This window comes from Talpa occidentalis, unplaced genomic scaffold (assembly GCF_014898055.3).
Source record: "Talpa occidentalis isolate TD23 unplaced genomic scaffold, MPIMG_talOcc4v2.1 talOcc4.4, whole genome shotgun sequence".
NCBI classification, from domain to species: Eukaryota; Metazoa; Chordata; class Mammalia; order Eulipotyphla; family Talpidae; genus Talpa; species Talpa occidentalis.
In genome coordinates this window covers 53532891-53554736 of record NW_023604295.1, presented here as the reverse complement: position 1 = coordinate 53554736, position 21846 = coordinate 53532891, and the positions used below count along the sequence as shown (strand labels likewise).

The 21846-nt window shown below is 34.3% G+C and overlaps 1 protein-coding gene across 4 annotated transcripts in view; it reads left to right on the top strand.

Annotated features, from left to right (window-relative positions):
• The window catches only part of NECTIN3 (nectin cell adhesion molecule 3), a 90091-nt gene that overhangs the window by 15999 nt on the left and 52246 nt on the right, over positions 1 to 21846 (top strand). For all 4 annotated transcript variants that reach the window (XR_008553874.1, XM_037525588.2, XM_037525586.1 and 1 more), the window contains exons 2-4: positions 10276 to 10617; positions 13191 to 13487; positions 17477 to 17594. Coding sequence is in view for 3 of the 4 variants with exons in the window: in XM_037525588.2 (XP_037381485.1) it covers positions 10276 to 10617; positions 13191 to 13487; positions 17477 to 17594 (757 nt within the window). In the remaining variant the exon portion in view is untranslated. The remainder of the gene's footprint in view (positions 1 to 10275; positions 10618 to 13190; positions 13488 to 17476; positions 17595 to 21846) is intronic.

The window sequence follows — 21846 nt, the reverse complement described above, 5'->3', positions numbered from 1 at the left end:
ATGTACATATTTTTGTGTGGGCATTATTTCATTTGGGTATATACTTTTTAATGGATTTTCTGAATGGTGGGGTTTCTAATTTTTTGAGGAACTGCCAGTTCGTTTTCCAAAGTGGTTATATAATATAAATTCTCACCAGCATGTAGGAAGCTTTTCAGTATCTTTACTAACACTTGTTATCACCAGCCTTTTTGATTGTAGCCATCCTACTTGGTGGAAGGTGGTATGTCATTGTTTTGACTTGCATTTTCCTGATGGTGATGCTGTTGAGCATGTAGTTATTATTGGCTAATTATTTTCTTTCAAGAGATGTCTATAAAAGATAGATCCTTTCCTCATTTTTTCACTTAGGTTATTTGTATTTTTATTGTTGAATTGTCAGAGGTCTTTTCATATTCTAGATATAAGCTTCTTTGAGTCTGTAGACTGTGTTTTCATTTTCTAGATGGTGTTTATTTTAGAATAAGACTTTTTAAATTAATGAAGCCCAGTTAATCTCTCTCTTTTTTTAAAAGTTCCATTGGTGCTTGTGTATTTGGTATCATATCCAAGATAGCCTTTCCTAACATAAGTTCATGAAAATTTACTATATATTTTCTTCTAGGAATTTTATAGTTTTAGCTCTTAAATTCAAGTTTGTGGTTTATTTTGAATTAATTTTTATGTATGCTGTGAGGCAGGAGATATAACTTCACTTTTAAAAAATGTGGCTGATCAGTTGTGCCAGGATAATTTGTTGATTAGATCCTTTTTTCTCCATTGAATAATCTTGACACCTATTGAAAATGAGTTAATCATAAATGTGGTTTATTTCTGAATACTATACTATTCTGGCAGTCTGTTTTTCTCTTTTATGCTAGTTTCACAGTTTTTATTACTATAGTTTTGACACACATTTGTTGTTACTACTGTCTTGCAGAGTCTTGAAATTTGGGAGTGTTACTTTTCCATCTTGTTCTTTTTCCAGTTTGACTATTCTGAATCTCTTCGACTTCCATATAAATTCAAGGTGAACTTTTCAGTTTCAGCGGTGATTCCAGATGGAATTTGGATAGAGTTTGTGTTGAGTTACGTGAACCAATTTGGAGAGTGTTGCCATTTTAATAATATTAACTGTTAAGGTTGATTATAATGAGATGATTTCCCCTTTTAAGTTTTCTTTAGTTTCTTTTAACAGTGTTTTGTAATTTTCAAAGGATGGTTCTTCACTGTTAAATTTCTTTCTGATGTTATTATTAATGGAATTGCTTTCTTAATTTCATTTTTAGTGTTCACTACTGGTTTTAGAAAAACAGTTGAATTTTGTGTATTGATCTTCTGTCCTACAACCTTGATGCCCTCTTTTATTGGCTCTAATAGTTTTTATGGGTAAAATTTTTAGGATTTTCTGCATACAAAATCATGTATTCTATAAATAGTTTTATTTCTTATCAATTTGGATGCTTTCTATTTCACTGTTATACTTTTATTATGAAATATGATACTAGCTATAATTTTTTGTAGATTTTATCAGGTTGGGTATCTAGCCTGATGCTAGATTAATTTTTCTAATACCCCTAGTAATTTTTTAGCTTCCTTTATTATCACTCTACAATATTCTTTTTATTTTTCCTTTTGCTTATTTATAGTTTCCCTGACTTGACTTTAAACTTCTAAAGGGTAAGGAACATGCCTCCTCCTTGTGCTTCTTCAGCATAAAGCCTGGTCAATACAGGTAGGTATTAAATAAGTGTTAGTGAAAAAAATAAACAAATTGGATTGTCTTCTTGCTTTAATCTCTGTTATTTTGTTACCGATGCTTGGTTTTTACTGACTCTTCAAACTTTTCATGCATCTGTTTTTGTGAATTTATATTTTTGTTGTTCTTTCTACAGTGCCTTTTCTATGCTTTGAAAAACTTGCCTAGTCTAAGATTCAGCTTAAATACCACTATTCATCCCAAAATTTACCCATTAGTGTAGGCAGGAAAATTTCACTTTTTAGATAGCGCTTTTCTCATTCTGTGGACTTCTCTTTTTTCATTCCTTCAGTATTTCTCTAAGTTTGCAACTTTAACTAGGGTGACTCATTAAGGGTAGTAGTCTCCAGTTTGCCTTGAAATGTGTAGGTTTACAACTGTTAGTCTGGTGTTGTATTCTTCCTCTTCCTTTTCACTCTCAAAATGTTTTCGTTTTTGGTGACAAATTATGTGATCACTCCCATATGATCCCGTTGATTGTCTTTCTTTTTTTTTAATTGTCTATCTTATTTTCTCTTCTAGAATCTCAACTCCTGAAAGTCTGAGGTTATACTGTTTTGTACTTTATAGTATTTAGTACTTAACATTAAGTGAATGAAACTCTAAATGTTCACGTACTTCTTATTTCTATGTGCTGTAATTTTGTATTTTATCCATATATGCTCACTTCTTCTTTAACATAGATTTAGTTTGTAATATCTAATCTTTTGCCCCAATCCCCTACCCTCCATTGTTTTTTCATTTTTACATCAGCCTTGTAAAATCTTAAGTATAGTCAGTCCATCACTACACATTTAATTAATTTATTTATGTTTGCTTGCTTGCTTGCTTGCTTGCTTGCTTGCTTTTTAGCTTCTAGTGGTGCTGGAGAGGAAAAACAACTTTATAACCATGCAAATTGGTGCTACTGCAGAATCAGACTTTTTTTTCAGATTCATTTTTATTCATCAAGAACTGGGGTACAGGCCAGAGGTGTGGGGGTGGGGGGTGAGAAGATTAACCAGAGTGGGGAGCGGAGCACGTAGATGTACTGAAGTACACTGCTGAGGGGAGCAATGGGTGAGAGAGGAGAGGTCAGATCTGCTGCGCCATGTGGGTTGTCTCCCTGGCTGGGGATCGAACTCATGCCACAGTGGCTGGTGATAGTTTCATAGTGCTGAAACAACCCCTTGTGCCACCAGGGAGGCCCCAGAATTAGACTTCAGCTTTAACTGACCTCAGATACATGTAGCAATTCTTCCTTCAGTGGTTGATTAGTGCAGGACTCCCATATCTGAATTTTTTCTTTTAAATTTTACTGGGACCTTGCTAATTAACTGATAATAGTCCCCTTTTATAGGTGATAAAACTGGCTCTCAGTTATCCAGGGTCACTCTGGTAATAATTGAACATAGTGTGTTCTTGATTCTAGATTAGTTTGACTTCAAAGTTACTTTTTTCCCCATCCTGTTACCATTTATAGTTTTAGCTTTAATTCTTAGGTCTTAGAAGTACGTACTACTGAACGATAAGCTGTGTACTTGTCTGTCTCATTTAAAACTGGATATTTGAGGTTTTCGTTATTAATGCATGTTGTATAAATATATAAATTTTTACATGGATCATTATAGAATGCTACTGAGACTTGATATTAGATTAGCAGTTTTATAGCACTAGTTCTTTATTCTTATCTGAGAGTATTTACGTGTTTGTAGGACTTTGGCTTTTGTGTGTGTGTGTGTGTGTGTGTGTGTGTGTGTGTGTGTGTGTGTGTGTGAGACCTAGACTCTCCAACTGGCTTTGAAAAAAATTTTATTGGAGTTACATTGATTTATGACATAAGTCATATGACATAAGTCATTTTCTGGTCTACATTACTATGTTTTGACATGATCTCTATGGCTCTCCAATTTTATGTATCACTTCAAATAAGGTTATCACTTCAAATAAGGTTACTTCTGAAGTAAATTATTAGTGTGGTAAAACTTTCATTGGTTGAAAATAGTTCACTTTATAAATTTTACTGCTGATAGAAGTAAAGCTTAAGATCATGTAATTACTGTAGTATTTTGGGGAATAAATTTTACTATGATTAAACTCAATTTTGTTTGGGTAAAAATTGTCAGAATTGCACAAGTTGAAATAGTAATTGAAAGCACAGAATCTTAAACTCCTATAAAAATCCATTCTCCCATGTATTTTGCCTTTGGTGGAAAATGTTAATTTAGGAACTAAAGCCCCTCTCAGACTTTTTTGTTTCAAAAATCACTGTGCTTTTGTCCCAACTGATTGACCTTTTTTGTTTTCTTTATGTGAAATGTTTAGAATTTATTAATGTTGTGTTCAACGTGATGGAGTTGGAAAGATGACTTTACAGAGCCAGGAAACTTCTTTTCAGTGTTTTGCTACTAGTCATATGATAAGGACAAATCACTTCAGTGTCTCTGTAAAATGAGGTTAGATCAGATGCCCTGTATGTCCGCTTCCTAATCTAAGATTTTGTGCTTCTGTTCTGAAAATGTGAAGAAATTGTGCTTTTAAGCATAAAGGAAATTAATTATAAAAGAAACTAAACGGCAGTAGATTGAAAATAGATGGAAATAACATGTTAGAAAGAGTATTATAAAGACTGAGATCACTAAAGATTAGTAGGAATGGTATTTTACAATGGAGTGAAATTCATATTTAGTGTTAATGTATAAAAAAATACTGTAGAAGGCTGCTGTCTCTTGACCCTGGTATACTGTGTTAGTTATGTGTAGTAGATTATTAGTATAGAAATTTCAGCTTTTAAAAATTAACTCTTTAAGGCTTATATTTTTAGCTTTGCAGAAAACTCTCGACCTGTTTGAAAAGAAGCCAACCTCTCTGGTACTGTGCTGTCTACCACTTGCTGCAGTGAAGCGCAAATGTTATAGCAGTACTCTTCACTACTATAATCGCTACCCCTCATGTGGTAGTTGAGCACTTGGAATATTGTTAGAATAATTGAGTACCTTGTATTTTAATTTTTATTAAGTGAATTTATATTTAAATGGCCACACACGTGCCAGAGGATAATTAGACAACTTTAGTTCTGGTTCTACTCTTGCATCTTTTTTTTTTTTTTTTTAACTGCCCTTTATACATTTTGGATTCAGCCTTCCTTTCAATCTTATTTCTGCATTTTGGCTTCATACTGAACTACATATTTGCCTGGGCTGAAATGGTTTTCCTAGCTTATTATCATCTTAGCATTTAAGGCACAACTTAAATGCCAACTCTTGCAAAACTTTCCTTGAAATGGTGTATTTAAATCTGACAGTTTTCAAGGATGTACAGATATAAATTGATGATAGAGCTTTTACAAATAAGAAAACTGAGTCTCTGAGAAATTTATTTCCCCTCTGTCTACCATTTTCCACCACAACCTACCTAATACTTCAATTTCAATAATGCTTTAACTACTTTGCTTTATATAATCCTTTGATATGCTTCTTTTCTCCCCTTGAGATCAGTTTAAAGTCAGTAGTCTATCACTGAAGTCACCTCTTTACCCCATCATCGCCCTTATCTCTCTTTTAAACTTAGCTTGACTGATAAAACAGCCCAACCTGTATTAAATCTTTGTCTCTGCCTTCTCTGTACCTCCACTGAGGCATGTTTAACTTGAAGAAACTTGGTGAAGTGTCTTCGCAGTGTGATTGTACCATTATGGAGTTTAACCAGCAATTAAGGAGAGTTCCAGTTTCCTCCATAATCTAACACTTTGTATTGTCGTTCTTTTTTAATGTTAACCACTCTAATGAATGTAGTGATATCTCATTCTGGTGTTGATTTGCATTTCCCTAATGACTTTAGCATCTTTCCAGTTGATAATAATTCAAAGAAATTTTTTTGAAAAGCAGAAAATTTTAATTTTGATGAAATCCAACCCAAGGTTATAAGAATCTGTTAGTCTTTACATATGAATTTAAGAAATAGCTTGTCAGTTTCTATTAAAAAGTCTGATTGGACTTTGGGAATTTATTGACTCTGTACTTTAATTTAAAGAGCTAACATCTAAAGAATACTTAATTTGTATGAACAGTATATCTATTTAGGTCTTCTTTAACTTAACGTGGTTTTGTGTATATAATTTTAACTGTACAGCTTTTTCATAATTTTTGTGAGAATTTCCCTTATTTGATCTTTTTTGAATATATAAACAGCAATCTTTTAAAATTACACCTTAATTTTTCTTTGCCTTTAAATGGAAATACACTGTTTGCATCTTGGTCTTAGTTCCTATGTAAGGGCTATTACTGTCCTTGTTAAATACTCTTATACTAGCTTTTCTGTAGATTCCATCAAATTTTCTGCACAGATTATTATATTTTCTGTGAGTAAAACCAACTTTATTATTGTATAATCTGGCTGCCTTCTTCGTTGATAATATAATGGAACCCTCAGTAAAATATTGGTCAGGAGAGTGGCTGGCTACTTGAGTTTTTGTTCCCTATGTTGAGGCCTTGAAAGTTACTCCAGGTAGTAAGCTGCAGCAAGTTATTAAATTCACATTGTTGGGCCTCCCCTGGTGGCACAGCGGTTGAGCACTGGGCTGCAAAGCTGCCTGCAGCCTCTGCAGCACAGGTTCGATCTCCGGCCACCAGCGAGGGTCCCACATGGTGCGCAGACCCCTCCTGCCGTGCGCGCTGCTCCTCTCATGCCCGCTGCTCCTCTCAGCAGTGTATTTTGTTGGTCTCCCTGTTCTGTTCCCTGCTCTGGCTCTGGTGAATTCTCTCACCCTCCCGCACTTCTCACTGTACCCAGTGCTTATATAAATAAATAAATAAATCTTTTAAAAAAAAATTCACATTGTTTATTTAGTGTCTTTTAGAGATCAGTATACTCTGTTGCCTATTTTTCATTGTCAACAGGTTATTTCAGGCAGGAGGGTAAATTCTGTTACTCCTCTTTGTTTAGTAGCAGAGGTCACTATTTTTGTGTATCTATCCCAGTCAGGCTTTTATCCTATTCACTTGCTAAGACAGGTGCTGAATTTAGTGACTACTTAACAGCCTTCTCTTTTTTTCCCTATTGACAGCATTTGGAGTAATTTGTTGAATATTTCTAGGTGTTTTCTTCACTTACTGTGTGGCATACATCTTAATTCTATTCTATCTTCTCTGACTATGCTTTCACCATCTTCCTTGATTTCTCAACACTTGATTTTTCAAAACACTGAATGAGAATACCATGGGTGCTTGGTCTTTATGCTGTTAATAATCTGTAGATGGTTCCGTTTATTCTCATTACTTTATATATTTGTACATGTTGAATACTCTAAATTTCTAGTGTATCCATAGAAGTTAGATACTTGTCATTATGTTTTTATTTTTGTTGTTTTGTTTTGTTTTTGTCTCGAGCTTCCTGTTGAGTATATGTATTTCTGAATTATTTGTGTCTGTGGGCCCTCTGAACCCTCACTGAATGACTATTGAACGACACATTAAAAACTCCAGAGTTGTGTTTTTGTGGGGGCTATAGAGGAAGAGGAAAAAATGTCTCTTTCCTCTCAGAAGGGATAGATTCAATGTAATTAATTAGCTTATAACACAAAACATAACTTTTAAATCCAGTAGACACACAGCAGAAACAGAACTTTTATGATTTTCATTGACACCTAGAGTGTGTAGTAGCTGGGAACACCTTATGACACGGTTAGGGTCTTGCCAGATATGAAAGGTTCAGTTCTTCATTGTTCCTTAACCTCTCTCTTCTAGACTTACATCACCATTAATGAAAACTTATTTCAAATAATTGAGGGCTTTAGTAATAAACATTTTTCTCCAGGATACAATGTAGTTTCCAAACTCAGTCAAACTCACTTTAATATTTCTCCTCCTTCCTACTGTTATAGGACAGGGAGAGAAATCTGTTATAGGACAGGGAGAGGGGCAGCCCAAAACCCCGCAAACCTGCCTATTCTAAATGGGTTCTGCCATCCACCGCATCAACACAAAACATAGGAGACTTTAATGAAAAGGAACTTTAATAAAACTAGGAAACAATACAGGTAAGGCAAAGAATCTAGTTTCTAAATCAAGCACCCAAAGTTACCCATCCCCTCGTGGGTAAAAGTCCATCCAAATGGGATTGGCCCAGAGCAAGGCCTCAAGGCCTGCCACAAGTCTAAAGCATCTTCCAGTGGGGACCCACACAAAAGGGTCACAAACAACCAAGCCCGGAAGGAAAAGAGCAAAATCAACATCAAGATAAAAGCTGCCATTGTCACCTCCCCACGGGTCTCACCCACATCTGTGTCACCCAGTCCACGACCAAAAGACAAGCGCAGTTTCTTCACATGTCTCTAGGCTCCATGCGCCTCCTCCAGGTCTCCTGGCTCCATCCTGCTTCCTTCTTCCTGCAGCTTCTCCTCTTCCTGCTCAGCTCCACCCTCCCTTGGGTGGGGCAGGGAACCTGGAACTTCCTCCTTTCTTGGGGACCACCCTGTTACACTACCACCCATTGTTGCTTTCTTAGTTATTGTCTCTTTTCTCAGGAATTTTTTAACTGGAATTAGATTGAATTTGTATATTAATATAAGATTTGGTAGTTATATACTATTAAGTTTTCCTATCCAAGAACATGACATATCTTTCACTTTTTCAGTTTCTCAGGTTTATAAGCTTTATAACTTCACAGGTGTTTCAAATGTTAATTTTTATAAATAATCTTTTGCTGCAATAAATTTGTAAAGTTTATCACCTGTTGTAACATGTTGACTACTTACTTTGTATACGTTTTGCATGCTTTGTAAGCAACTCAGTATTGGTCTAATAGTCCTTTACTTCATCTTTTTTAAGTAATAGGGTTTTCAAATAATAAAATTTTAAGTTAATGGTTATAAATTCCTCTCTGTATTTTTTTTGTTTGTTAATCAGGTATATGATAGTTTGTAGAACATGCATACATTTTATATGTCTTAGGTTAATTTTAAAAGCTAAGTGACTATACTTGAAAGCATGATAGAACATGATGGTTAACTTTTGGGAGTTGGTTATTTTTGGGGGGCAATGGTTAAAATCAAAAAAACCTTTTGTTCCATAGCTTTAAGTATAGTCAGTGTCAATTATCAGTCTTTTTTTTGGTGATATTTTCTGTCAGCCTTTGGATAGTGTAGTTTGGCCATTCATTCCTTGGCCCAAGTGGATTCATAAAAATAATATGTAAAGTTTTTATTATGTAGAACTGTTTGAACATGTCTAAATACAGTCTTTTGTTTGTTTGTTTGTTTCCTTTTTAAAAGTGGTGGCTTATAAACATTTTTGTATTCATTAAAAATATTAAATAGATTTAATGCTTAAGTTTCAAAAGCATTGTTTATACAGTTTCAATTTTTGTGTGCTTGTACTGGTTTACATCTTAGTTTGAGTACTTGTTTTGTGAAGTCGCGTATGTGAGTTGTAAACCTAAGGACTTACCCGTTGTACTATACTTGTCAGTGAATATCATTGTCAGTATTCATGAATATTATTCTTTTTTCCCTTAATATGGTTTTGATTTGTTTCATTACTTTTAGGAAGGAAATCATTATCTTAAGGGAGAAATTTGATGTCATTTAATTTTTAAATTTTATAGAACTTTTAATTCTTCACTCTTAAAAATGGAAAAATAATGATTTCACATTGATATAAGCATTTTTTTATTAATGTTTTCTGACAGTTGATTGCAAATGAATTTTTTACAGAGATTTTTAATATGAGGACCCTCCAGAAGAATTTTATATTGCTTTTATATTGGTTTGTCAGATTCTACATGTATAAGCTTCTGTTGTGTAGTAACAAAATTATCCTAAAACTTAGCTTTAAAACAATATGTTCTTATTATCTCTTAGTTTGGATTAGGAATTCAGGTATGACTGGACTACTTTCTTTGCTTCAAAATCTCTTATAAGGCTGCAGGCAAGTTAAGATGTCAGCTAGGCCTGGGAATCTCATCTGAAAGTTTGGGGAAGCTTACTGGTTTTGAGCTTGCTCTTTGACCTAGTCTTAGCCTTTTCTGCTACAACAGGTTGGCTGTTATTTATTTGGGTACCACTCTTTGGGTTTTTTTTTTTTTTTTTAAAGATTTATTTATTTATTATGTATTTGTACAAGCACTGGGTACAGTCAGAAGCAGGAGGGTGAGAGAATTCACTAGAGCCAGAGCGGGGAGCAGAGCAGGCAGAAGGACCAAAGCACACTGCTGAGGGGAGCAGCGGGCGGCAGGAGAGGTCTACGCGCCATGTGGGACCCTCCTCCAGTGGCCAGGGAGCAGCAGGGGATCGAACCGGCACTGCAGAGGTTGCGGGCAGCTTCACAACCCAGCGCTCAACCGCTGCGCCACCCGGGAGACCCCACTCTTTGGGTTTTATACCCAGCCCCAAGAATGTGAACTCTTCAGTCCTTTTGTGTTATTGAATCGTAAATGTGTTTGTGTACCTCCAGGTAGGGAAGAGAGAAGGGAGGGAGGGAGGGAAACAAAAAAGGAAAGGAGAATGGTCATAATTCACATAACCTCTCTATTTTAAGCACTGTTCTTTTTTTCTTCCATAGGTGCCTTAGCTGGACCAATTGTTGTGGAGCCACATGTGACAGCAGTGTGGGGAAAGAATGTTTCATTGAAGTGTTTAATTGAAGTAAATGAAACTATAACACAAATTTCATGGGAGAAGATACATGGCAAAAGTTCACAGACTGTTGCAGTTCATCATCCTCAATATGGATTCTCTGTTCAAGGAGAATATCAGGGAAGAGTCTTATTTAAAAACTATTCACTTAATGATGCAACAATTACTCTACACAACATAGGATTCTCTGATTCTGGAAAATACATATGCAAAGCTGTTACATTCCCACTTGGAAATGCTCAGTCCTCTACGACTGTAACTGTATTAGGTAGGTATGCTTAAATTGTGTATTTTGGTGGTAGTTGTGAGGATTAAGTGGGACCTCTTAAATGGGCAGTCTTTGTTCCAAAACTACCTATTTGCCTATTAGGGATTTTGTCAGGTCTGCAAGATCTCCCTACTCAATCTTCCTTCACTTTTCTCCTGGATGTTATTGCTGAATAAGTGTTTTATATCACTCAGTTGGTATTAGTTAGTGTCTGCTCCAGAGAATCAGACAAGTAAGTGTACATACAAATGGCAAAATTATAGCTTAGCATCTGTAAAATGCAAGAAAGCAATTTTATCCAGATTTGTTACCGTCTTTTTTCATGTTTAAAGATAGTAATAACTTTAATTATTTGAGGACTTCATGTCTTTAAGACACTAAGAACTGTAGGGAAATATAACCTAGACTTAAGAAATTTATACTTTTGAGAAATGTTTGGATTGGAAAAATCAAGTTCAGTCTGTCAATGTAAAAAAGGTCACAAAAAGTTCAGTGTCAAGAAAATTAGTTTGTATGTGTAAGAGATCTCATGAAACTAAACTTTTTTGCTTTAAACTTGCATAATGCTTTACTGTTTGAAGAGATGAGTTGATATATAACATTTCTGCAAAGAAACTTTATATATTTAAAGTCACATAATAATTGGCTTTGATGTGGAGAAGTATTTGCCCATAAAAGGGAAAATAAAAGTTAGCAAGTTTTAGTACACTTGAATTAAAAACTTACGCTCATCAGAGCACACCATGAGGGTAGAAAGACAAGCCCTACGCTGGTAGAAAGTAGTTGCAACAACTGTGATCCAAAAAGGACTCTTCCCAAATCAGTAAGAAAAAAAAATTGGCCTTGTAAGCGTTTTGTATAAGAAGAAATTATAAATGGCTCCGACAACATCGAAGATCTTTAACCTTGTTTATAGTCTGAGAAATTAAAAATAAACTCTCAATGATAAATTCCAACCATATACCTACAAGATTGGGAAACATTGAGAAGGCTGTAGTATATAGGTATATAGGTGAACCACAACATTAGAACCAAATTGGTACTTCTGAAGAATTTTTGGCATTATCTGGTAAAGTTGAAAATAAGCACAGTAGAAGGAATGAACTTGAGAAACTTTTGTACAAATATACCAAGATACGTGAGTGAGAATGTTTCTTATAAAATTGTTTATATCAAAGAGGAAGCTAAAATTCAACAGTAAATTAACTGTGTAAGCAATAATAATTATTGCAATAAAAATGAGTAATAATTTTTAGTACTAATAATTAGTAATACTTAATGCAATTGCATGGTGATGTAAATGATATGAAAAACTGAAAGTTAAAAAAAAAATTCCCCCAACTGATAAACTAATAATGTTACCATATAAATAAATCTCAGGAACATGAAAGTTGCCATTTAAGTTTGCATTTATTGGTTGTACACCTCTCATGAAAAGTAAGTAGAAATTTATTCCAACGTCGTTCTGATACTTTCATAATTGGACAGATAGGGTGTTGAGATCAAGAAGCATATGCAGGATTTGGGAGAGGCTAGTGTTCCTTGCTAAGATTTGTGGTGATTACGTGGGGATATTTGCTATAAATTATTAAATGTGATGTATGCACTTTCCCTTTTATTATTTTGCAATAATACATCTTGTAAAAGGAAACATAAAGAAAATATTCATGTACTTACATTATGAACCAAAAATAAGCAGATACAAGTCAAGATGGATTTGTATTGGCATTGAGAAAATTCATCAATTAGAAATCTTGGAAATGAAAAAAGTATTTGAGATAAAATCTTAATGCATAAAATAAGCCTATAGGCTTAACCCATTGAATTCTTGACATGAGTACTGAGTAATTTACAAAAAGAAGCACTTAAAATTTGCTGGAAAATGTGAAGAGAAAGCTAAGAAATATGGAGGGTAGATTGAAGGAATCTGACATTCAGGTTACTTTCTCCTGCTAATGAGCTTTTTAAACCAGAAAAAGAGGGGTCACATGTACATTCTAATAAACACAACTATTAGTGATGCTATATTTTGACAGTCTAGATTCCATATTGGTAGCAATACAAAGTGTATTTTCTTTAATACACTTTGTTGTGAAATGAAACATCATAAAAACCACTTTTTTTTTTCTTCCCTAGTAATAATAATATCCTTAATTTCATAATGAAAATTGTGATCTAGTCCTCAGGAGTTTTTTTTTTTTTTTTTTTTAATTTTCTCCCCATACCGAATTTTTCTTTTTTCCTTTTTTTTTCTCCCCTCAGTATATACTAATTTGGGAGAGAACTCATTTGTTCCTAAAAAGAAAAATATATCTCTCAGAGACAGCCATCTAAAGATTATATGAAATTTTGGCTTCTTGTTTGTCTTGGTTCATGATCTTCTCTTGTGCCAAGAATCCAGTTGATGGTAGCTTCCCTAAAGTGTGTGTGTGTGTGTGTGTGTGTGTGTGTGTGTGTGTGTGTATTTTAGATGCTTTTGTTCCTAACTTTATGAAATATGGCTGCATATAACTTGGGAAGGTGTAAATGTATTTTTAATTGAAATGTAACTAATATTTTTAAAATTTACACAGTTGAACCCACTGTGAGCCTGATAAAAGGGCCTGATTCTTTAATTGATGGAGGAAATGAAACAGTAGCAGCCATTTGTATCGCAGCCACTGGAAAACCAGTTGCTCATATTGACTGGGAAGGTGATCTTGGTGAAATGGAATCCACTACAACTTCTTTTCCAAATGAAACAACAACAATTGTTAGCCAATACAAGCTGATTCCAACCAGATTTGCTAGAGGAAGGCGAATTACTTGTGTTGTAAAACATCCAGCATTGGAAAAGGACATCCGATACTCTTTCATATTAGATATACAATGTAAGTAAATGATGATATTTGCTTTTTAAACATCTCATGTATTTTATTTAATTTTCTTCATTTCACATACTTCTTTATCAGGCTTTTTAGTTTGAATATTTAGTATTTAGATGTTCCTACAACTTTCCTTGTTGACATTTTTTTCTTCATTTAAAATACTTCCATGCAAATTTTATTTAACTATTGGTATAACATTTTTTTATCAGTTTGTAAATGAGGAGGTGACTTTAAAGTTGCTCTCCAAGTTAAAATTATTTAACCTTTTCCTTTCTAGACCTTAAAAATAATTTAAGGGGATTATAGAAAATTATTTTCTTAAAATATGTAATCATTAGAAATCAGCAACTACTAATTTGGTCCAATTAAATTAGTTATTGTTCACTTCTATTGCTGTTACTCATGTTGTTTTCAGCAAGAATCCTTTACTTCCCTCGATGCATTTTTAGTTTGAGTTTTTTTTTTTTCCAATACTTTTAATCTGATTTTATTGATCACAATATAAGATTCTCAGAGTTTAAAAAATATTTTAAATACATTGAGATAGTAATTTTTTTAGGCAAGGTTCAAAGGGGTCCATCTTACATATTTTTGTTGAGATACTCTATTGTATGTTTGTATGTGTGTATTTATATGTGTGTTTATATACTTCTCCCTCTTCTATAAAGTTTCTCAGTTTTTTATATATTCTTTGTGTAGCATTTTAAAGTTTTGAACAAGAGAAAGGTAATGTACAGACTGATTATAATAAGGAAAATAAAAATTAAGCTGATTAGGGATATAGTTAAGAGAAGTTTTTAGGTTCTGCTGTCATTTCCACTTATACATAGATTATAAATCTAAATAAGCTTTTGAAGGAGTTTTTCTATTTTTTTGTTGTTACAGCTTTGGTTTTTGGTATTACATGCATGGAATTTTTAATTACCCATTTTCATTACACTCCATGATTTCTAAAGCTTATTCTAAGGATCATTTTTAACATTTATAGGGTTGAACTTGAGAAGGTATAGTTACACTAATGTACACTATGTTCTTGAGTACAAATACTTTTCTCCTCACTTTTCTGGAGAATCCAATTATAATTTTTCTTTTTTTCTTTTCTTACTTTGCTTTCACAGACTCTTAACTTTTTCCTTTTTCTTGTAAAATTCAGATCCCAATTGTAAGTATTATTAATACTTTTCTCATATTTTTCCTTCCCTGTGTCTACTAATGACTGAAGTTTTCTTCAGTTCGTATTATTTTTTGTTTCCGTGTATGTAATCCTAAATATATAAAAATATTTTCTATTTATTGGCATGCTTTTAAAATGTTCTTAAGTTACTCTTGACTTTTTCCTCTTTTTAATTGAAACCTGCAAAGCATATGAACAAAGTTCAGGAGCTAAAGTCTTAGATCCAAAACTCACAATGTAAAATTTGGGGATATTTTACTACCTATTCCTTTTCCTTTTTTAAAACTAGTAAACTCTTAGATCTGTACTGTTCTTACAGTTACTTTTTTAGTACCAATTTTAAGTTGCAAAAATGTTAATTCTTGATATTTGTAAAAGGCAGGAATTTCTGTTTTAAAATTACTAAGGTACTTATACCTTAGTAAGTCTTCATTTTGCCACTTTTTGTAAACCTTGCTTGACAATAGATCAGGCTTCCCTGGCAGATCAGGTCTCCCTCTAGCTTCTCATTGGCCATGTACTAAATATCTATAATTTACTGTGTAGCTCATGAAGAGTCCCTATACCATGCTTAAGTAACATTTCCTTAGGGAAGACTTTCATGACCTTCCCCAACTCCATCCCCAATCTTAAATGATCTGAATTAAGACCCTTCTTATCTTTTCTTAGCATAGTAACAGATATTTAAAAAATTCACCTTCCTATTACCAGTAGGATATAAAATTTATATTTAATTGTTTATTGACGTAATTATACAGCATGTGTGTTTAAAGACCTTTAGGTACATTGAATGGATAATAGCTTGTTTTATTTATTTAAATAATTTTGAGTTAAGTTCCTTGAGGTCAAGTAGATTTACATATTTGTATTTGCTCTGGGGGATATAAATTCAAAACTATCCAAATGTGTACTTTCACACCCTGCCCACCATCAGTGCTCCAACAGTCCTCCACCATGTACAGTTGAGGCATTAGGTAGTTTACTTTTATGATAACTATTGTCTTGAAAAGTTTGTGTCACATACCTGCATGCCCATAGAATATTAATATGGGAAATCTAATTTCTGTAATTGTCCAGATTCCTCATAAAGGATATCTCCATTTATTTTATGTATTTATTTAGTCAAGCACAATATGTAAAATTTATCATGTTAATAATTTTTCTGTATACAGTTCAGTATTATTAACTATATTCACATTGTTGTGCAGTCATGCATCCATCTTCAGAACTTTTCATCCTGCAGAACTAAAATGCTCCTTTCTCTCCCCTGAGGCACCGGAAACCACCATTCTACTTTCTGTGTCTGAATTTACACTATTTTATGTACCTCACATAATGTCATCCTACAGTATTTGTCTTCATGTGACTGGCTTATTTCATTTCGCACAACACCCTCCAAGTTCATCCATGAGCAGCATGTGCCAGAATTTCCTTTCTTTGTAAGGTTAAATAATAACTCCATTGTGTACATATACTTATTTTTTACTCATTATCTTTCTATGGTCATTTAGGTTGCTTCCAACTTTTGCCTGTACCTAATAATGCTATGATAATAAGCTACAAATATTTCTTTGAAACACTGTTTTCACTTTTTATAGAGATATGCTTGACATATACCATTATATTAGTTTCAGGTGTTCAATATACTTTGTTACACCCATTTTCATACATAGTTTCAAAAAATTATTTTTACTTGAGCTCTCTTAACAACTATCAAATTTGTAATATAGTATTACTGACTATAGTCATCTTGCTGTATATTACATCCCAGTGATTAGTTATTGTAAGTTTGTACCTTTTGACATTAGTAACACACCTCCCACCTTCCACGTCTGGCACCTAGCAATCTGTTCTCTTTATCTGTAAGGTTGGCTTTTTTATTTTATTTGTTTAGATATTCATATATAAGTGTGATCGGGCAGCATTTGTCTTTCTCTGTTTGACTTACCTCACTTAGCATAATGCCCTCAAGGTTCATCCATGTTATTGTAAATGACTAGATTTCGTTCTCATTATGACTGAGTAGTATCCCGTGTGTGTGTGTGTGTGTGTGTGTGTGTTTCTGTCTATGTCTATCCATATCTTCTTGATCTATTCATCCCTTGTTGGACACTTAGTTTGCATATGAACCTAGGGGTGCATATATCTTTTCAAATTAGTATTTTTTTTCTTCTTTGGATAAATAGAAGTTGAATTGCTGGATTACAAGGTAATTCAATTTTTAATTTTTTGAGGAATCGCTACACTGTTTTCCTCGGTGACTGTACCAGTTTACATTTCCCACCAGTAGCACCCAAGGGTTCTCTTTCTTTCACATCCTCACCAACAATTGTTATTTATTGTATTTTTGGTAATGGCCATTCAAATAGGTGGAAGATAATAACTCACTGATAATTTCCTTTCAACTTAATCATTTCCTTAAAGACCATTTTATATGGTAAATGATACTAAATGGTACTACAGACACATCTCATTATCAAATTAAGTATTATAATATATTTTCCTTGTACATATGTTATTATAGGATCAACTACTTTTGGTGATTATAGGTTTGACTATTCTTAACATTCATAGTAACTGGAACTGAACATATTTATAGTTCCTTCTATTTTGGTACTCATCTTTCACTTTTAATCAACAAATATTTATTGAGTATTGTCTTCCACTTTGGTCATGTGTATGGAGAGAAAGAAAAATGATTTCTTCAAGTTTATTATGTTAATGCTTTATTGTTGTATATTGCTTTATTGTTAACTAAAGATATACCTAATATCTTTATTGTTAACTAAAGATAATCTGTCATACATTTATTTTATAGATGCTCCTGAAGTTTCAGTAACAGGCTATGATGGAAATTGGTTTGTAGGAAGAAGAGGTGTTAATCTCAAATGTAATGCTGATGCAAATCCACCACCCTTCAAATCTGTATGGAGCAGGTAATAATGTTATATGTACTTCTACAGAGAAATGATCTTAAGGTGGAAAGTATTCTCAGATGAATATATAAAATTGTATTTATCATTGTTGCATAACTATAGTAATAACTGAAAATTAAATTAAATGAACGGTTTCTAAGTGTTCTGTCCTACCTCTTCTAATCTTCCTACTCCCACAGTTATGTCTCAGAGGCTGTTTTAACAATTCTTATGATAGTTATCATAGTTCTTAAACTGCTACATCTTACTTATTTTTAACATTGTGACTCCTTTTGATGGATCAAGTTTTAATTTTATATCTACCTGTTCACATACTCACATATTCCTACCCTTCATAGTCCCATTGAAATTAAGCTGCATTTTGTTAAACTCTACTGTTTTCCTCCCTATGACAGATAAATATTATTTACTGACAGCTAAGTGATATACTGGAATTCTGTTTTCATTGAAGCCAATAATTGCTTCTTTTTACTTGTATAGTTTCCTATCTGAATTTCTGAATTCTCTTTATGAAATTTCAAACTGTTAAGGTTTCCAGTCATATTTCACAGTACTTCGGGTCCCTCCCTTCAGTCTAGAGAGTTGTATCTCTGAATTCTGGTTAATTTTTAAAATTCTTGGTCCTTTCCAAGCCTTTTTTTCCTGTTTGCTCTTACTAGAACTCCTGTTACTTAGGGAAGAATAGAAGTCCTTGTTTTCATGGCCAGCTTATTTATTGAATTAACCTTCATTCTTTTGCCTAAAACACAAATCCCTATTTTCTGTACAGAGTTGGAAAGTGTCTTATTTTTTCAGCTTTCAAATAATCTTATTTGTAGCCCTCTACTTCACTCTGGTTTTCTCTAGAACAGTGAGTCAAACTCTAAATCTCTTTTGGGTTCTTTGGACCAGATTGGCTGCTTTCATATCCATGTTTTTTCCAAGTATTAATTCAGCTAAAGCAGAGCTTTTTTCAATATTCACGCTGTTGACATTTTGAGCTAGATAATTCTTTGTTATGGAGGCAGTATTATGAATTGTTTGATGTTTTGCAGCATCCCTGGCCGTTGTTCTCTAGAACCAGTATCATACTTTGTTCCTACCCTCACACCCAGTTGTGACAACCAGAACTGTTTTCAGATATGCCCCCACCACCACCCCCTGAGACAGAAATCATTCCCGATAAACACTGAACTAAAAGCATGTGTTGTTTTCTGTCTTCTAAAAGTTGGTTGAAACTTCTTGTCTTTGGAATTCTGCTTCCTGTGTTTTTTCTCCTTGTGGGTTTTTAAATAACTTCAATACTTTTCCTCTTGTTTTAAGTGGGATTTCATGAGAGTAAGGAAACAATGTATTTCATCAATCTTTTAGCAAAGATATAGTTTTGGGGTTTTTTGGTGTTTCTTTTTAGCAAAGATACAGTTTTAAAAGTAGAGGATACCACTTTCATTTTCTTTTTTTTTTTTTTAAAGAATGTCTTTTTTTTTTAAAGATGTATTTATGCATACAAGAGCTGGGATACAGGTCAGAGGTGTGTGGGGCGGGGGAGGGGCTGTGAGAGGATTCACCAGAGACACAGTGGGGAACAGAGCAGGTAGATTGACCGAAGTTCACTGCTGAGGGGAGCAGCAGGCAAGTCAGGAGAGGTCTGCTGCGCCATCTGGGTTGCTCCCTGGCCAGCTGGAGGATCGAACATGTGCTGCAGAGGCTGTGGACAGCTTCATATTTTGCATCTTAACCCCTTGCGCCACCAGGGAGGCCCACTTTCATTTTCTTAAAAGTGGGAAGCAGCCATTGGTTAAGGTGTTTGAAAGGATATTTCTAAGTCATGCAATTCTGAGTTCTCATCCTAGTGTCTGCACATGTACATATCTTTCAAATAATTCATTTACTATAGTTTTTTATTTCTTCATTGAGACTAGTGCCTTGTAGAGTTTTTGTGACGGTAAAGGCAAAATTATGTAGGTACATAGAATGTTAGGTACAAAGTCATAGAAGGTTCTTAGCCTGTTTTGTGTATTTGCTATGGTATTTGGATTTTTCTTACTGTGACTTACTTGAATAATGGATTTTAAAGAATTAAATGCCATTTTTACATTTCTCATCATTAGGATCCTCATCATCAGGTATCACCACCAAAGGGTATCTGCACTAATCACCTGTAGTCCACTGTCAAAGTCCATTGTTCTTCCACCCCCCTCACCCCCTTCAGTTCTGTGGTCAGCTCTCAGGGGTTAGTTTTTAAGTTTATCTTTCTCTCATTCTTAGTTTCATTTCTCTATATTCCACGTATTGGTGACACCATCTGTAATTTATCTTTTTCTTTCTGACTTATTTCACTTGTATTCTCTCTTCCAACTCTATTCATCTTGCTGCAATCTGCATGAATTTATCTTTTTTTGATTACGGACAAATATTCCATTGTGTATATGTACCACGCCTTGATCCACTCTTCTGTTTTGGGGCACTTAGGTTCTTTCCCTATCTTCACTATTGTAAATAGTAGTATTTTGAACATAGGAGCACAAGTTTCTTTTCAATTAGTGTTTTTACATTTTTTGGATAGATACCTTGAAGTGAAATTGCTGGGTTGTGTAGACATCCATTTTTAATCTTTTTAAGAAACATTCACACTGCTTTCCATAGGGGCTGGGCCAGTCTACATTCCCACCAACAGTTTATAAAGAAGGTTCCTTTTTTTTTTTTTTTTTAATATTTATTTACTTGTGCATACAAGAGCTGGGGTGTAGGCCAGAGGTGTGGAAGGGTGAAAGGATTCACCAGATGGATTGGGGAGCAGAACAGGCGGATCTACACTGCTGAGGGGAGCAGCAGGCGAAAGACAGGAGAGGTCTGCTGCGCCATGTGGGTCAGCTTCCTGGCGGGGAGATCAAACTTGTGCTGCATGTCTGTGAATAGCTTCATAGTGCTGAGACTTAACCCCTTGTGCCACCAGGGAGGTCAGGAGGGTTCCTTTCCTTTTTCTCCACATCCTCACCAACACTTGTTTCTGGTCATCATACTGGTGTGAGATGGCATCTCATTGTGGTTTTGATTTGCAATTCCGTGATGATATGTGATAATGAACACTTTTTTCATGTGCTGATTGGCAATCTCTCTGTCTTCTTTGGAGAAGTACCTATTTAGCTCCTCTGCCCATATTTTGATTGGATTGTTTGTTTTCTTTTTGCTGAATCCTGTGAGCTCTTTGTAGGCCTTTCATATCAGTCCGTTATCAGATGTATGGTATGCAGATACTTGCTCCCATTCTGTAGGGTGTCTGTTTATTTTAGTTTTGGTCTATTTCTCCTTATCCAGAAGCTTTTTTTAGTAAGAAATATATAATTAATACTTCACTCTTAACTTATGGAAAAAGTTTAGAATACTGATGCTTATAAAAATTCTGTTTTCGGGCCTCCCCGGTGGCACAGCATGTTGAGCACCACACTGAGAAGCTGGCCAAAGCCTCTGCAGTGCGGGTTCGATTACCGGCCGGCCAGGGAGATACCCATATGGCGTGGCAGACCTCTCCTGTCTCGCCCGCTGCTCCCCTCAGTAGAGGTTCGTCTGTCTGTTCTTCTCCCTGCTCAGTCTCTGGTGAGTTCTCTCACCCTCCCACACCTCTGACCTGTACCCCAGTTCCTGTATAAATAAATAAATCTTTAAAAAAAAAAATTCTTCTTTCAAAGTCTTCTCAAGAGAAAGTTGGGTGTTCTTTAAACTATGTAAGAATGTTACTTTTGTTACTTTTTAAAAATTTGCTTTGCTCAAACTATAGTTGTTTGAGTGTCTGGGTTTACTTGACATCTTGTCCTTTTATCTTAAAAAAGTAACTTTAATGAACTTTAAAAACAGTCACAAAATAAGGACCTTTTACTGTGTGTGTTGCTGTTATTTTTTGGTACCGTAAGGCTAGAAAAGGGATTTATAACAGTAGATTTAGTTCCAGTGTAAAGAATGGTTAAGAATGGTTCCAGGATAAAGAATTTTGAAGTGGAACTTTATTCCTGTTATGATTTTTATTAATATATTTGCTAGATATGACTTGTCAGCCAAATTAGTGTAAGACTATTTAAAAGGAGTTATTACTGATACCAAATATTGCCTTAGTTTTTATTGTCACAGGTTCCCACTTTACAAATTAAGTTATTTTGAAAGAAGACCCTTCTTGGTGCTTCAGAAACTGTCTTTGGTTGGAGCACAGTATAGACTGGCTTAATATTAAATGATGCTTTTTGAATATGTTACAGAAGATGGTATAACATTATGTCCT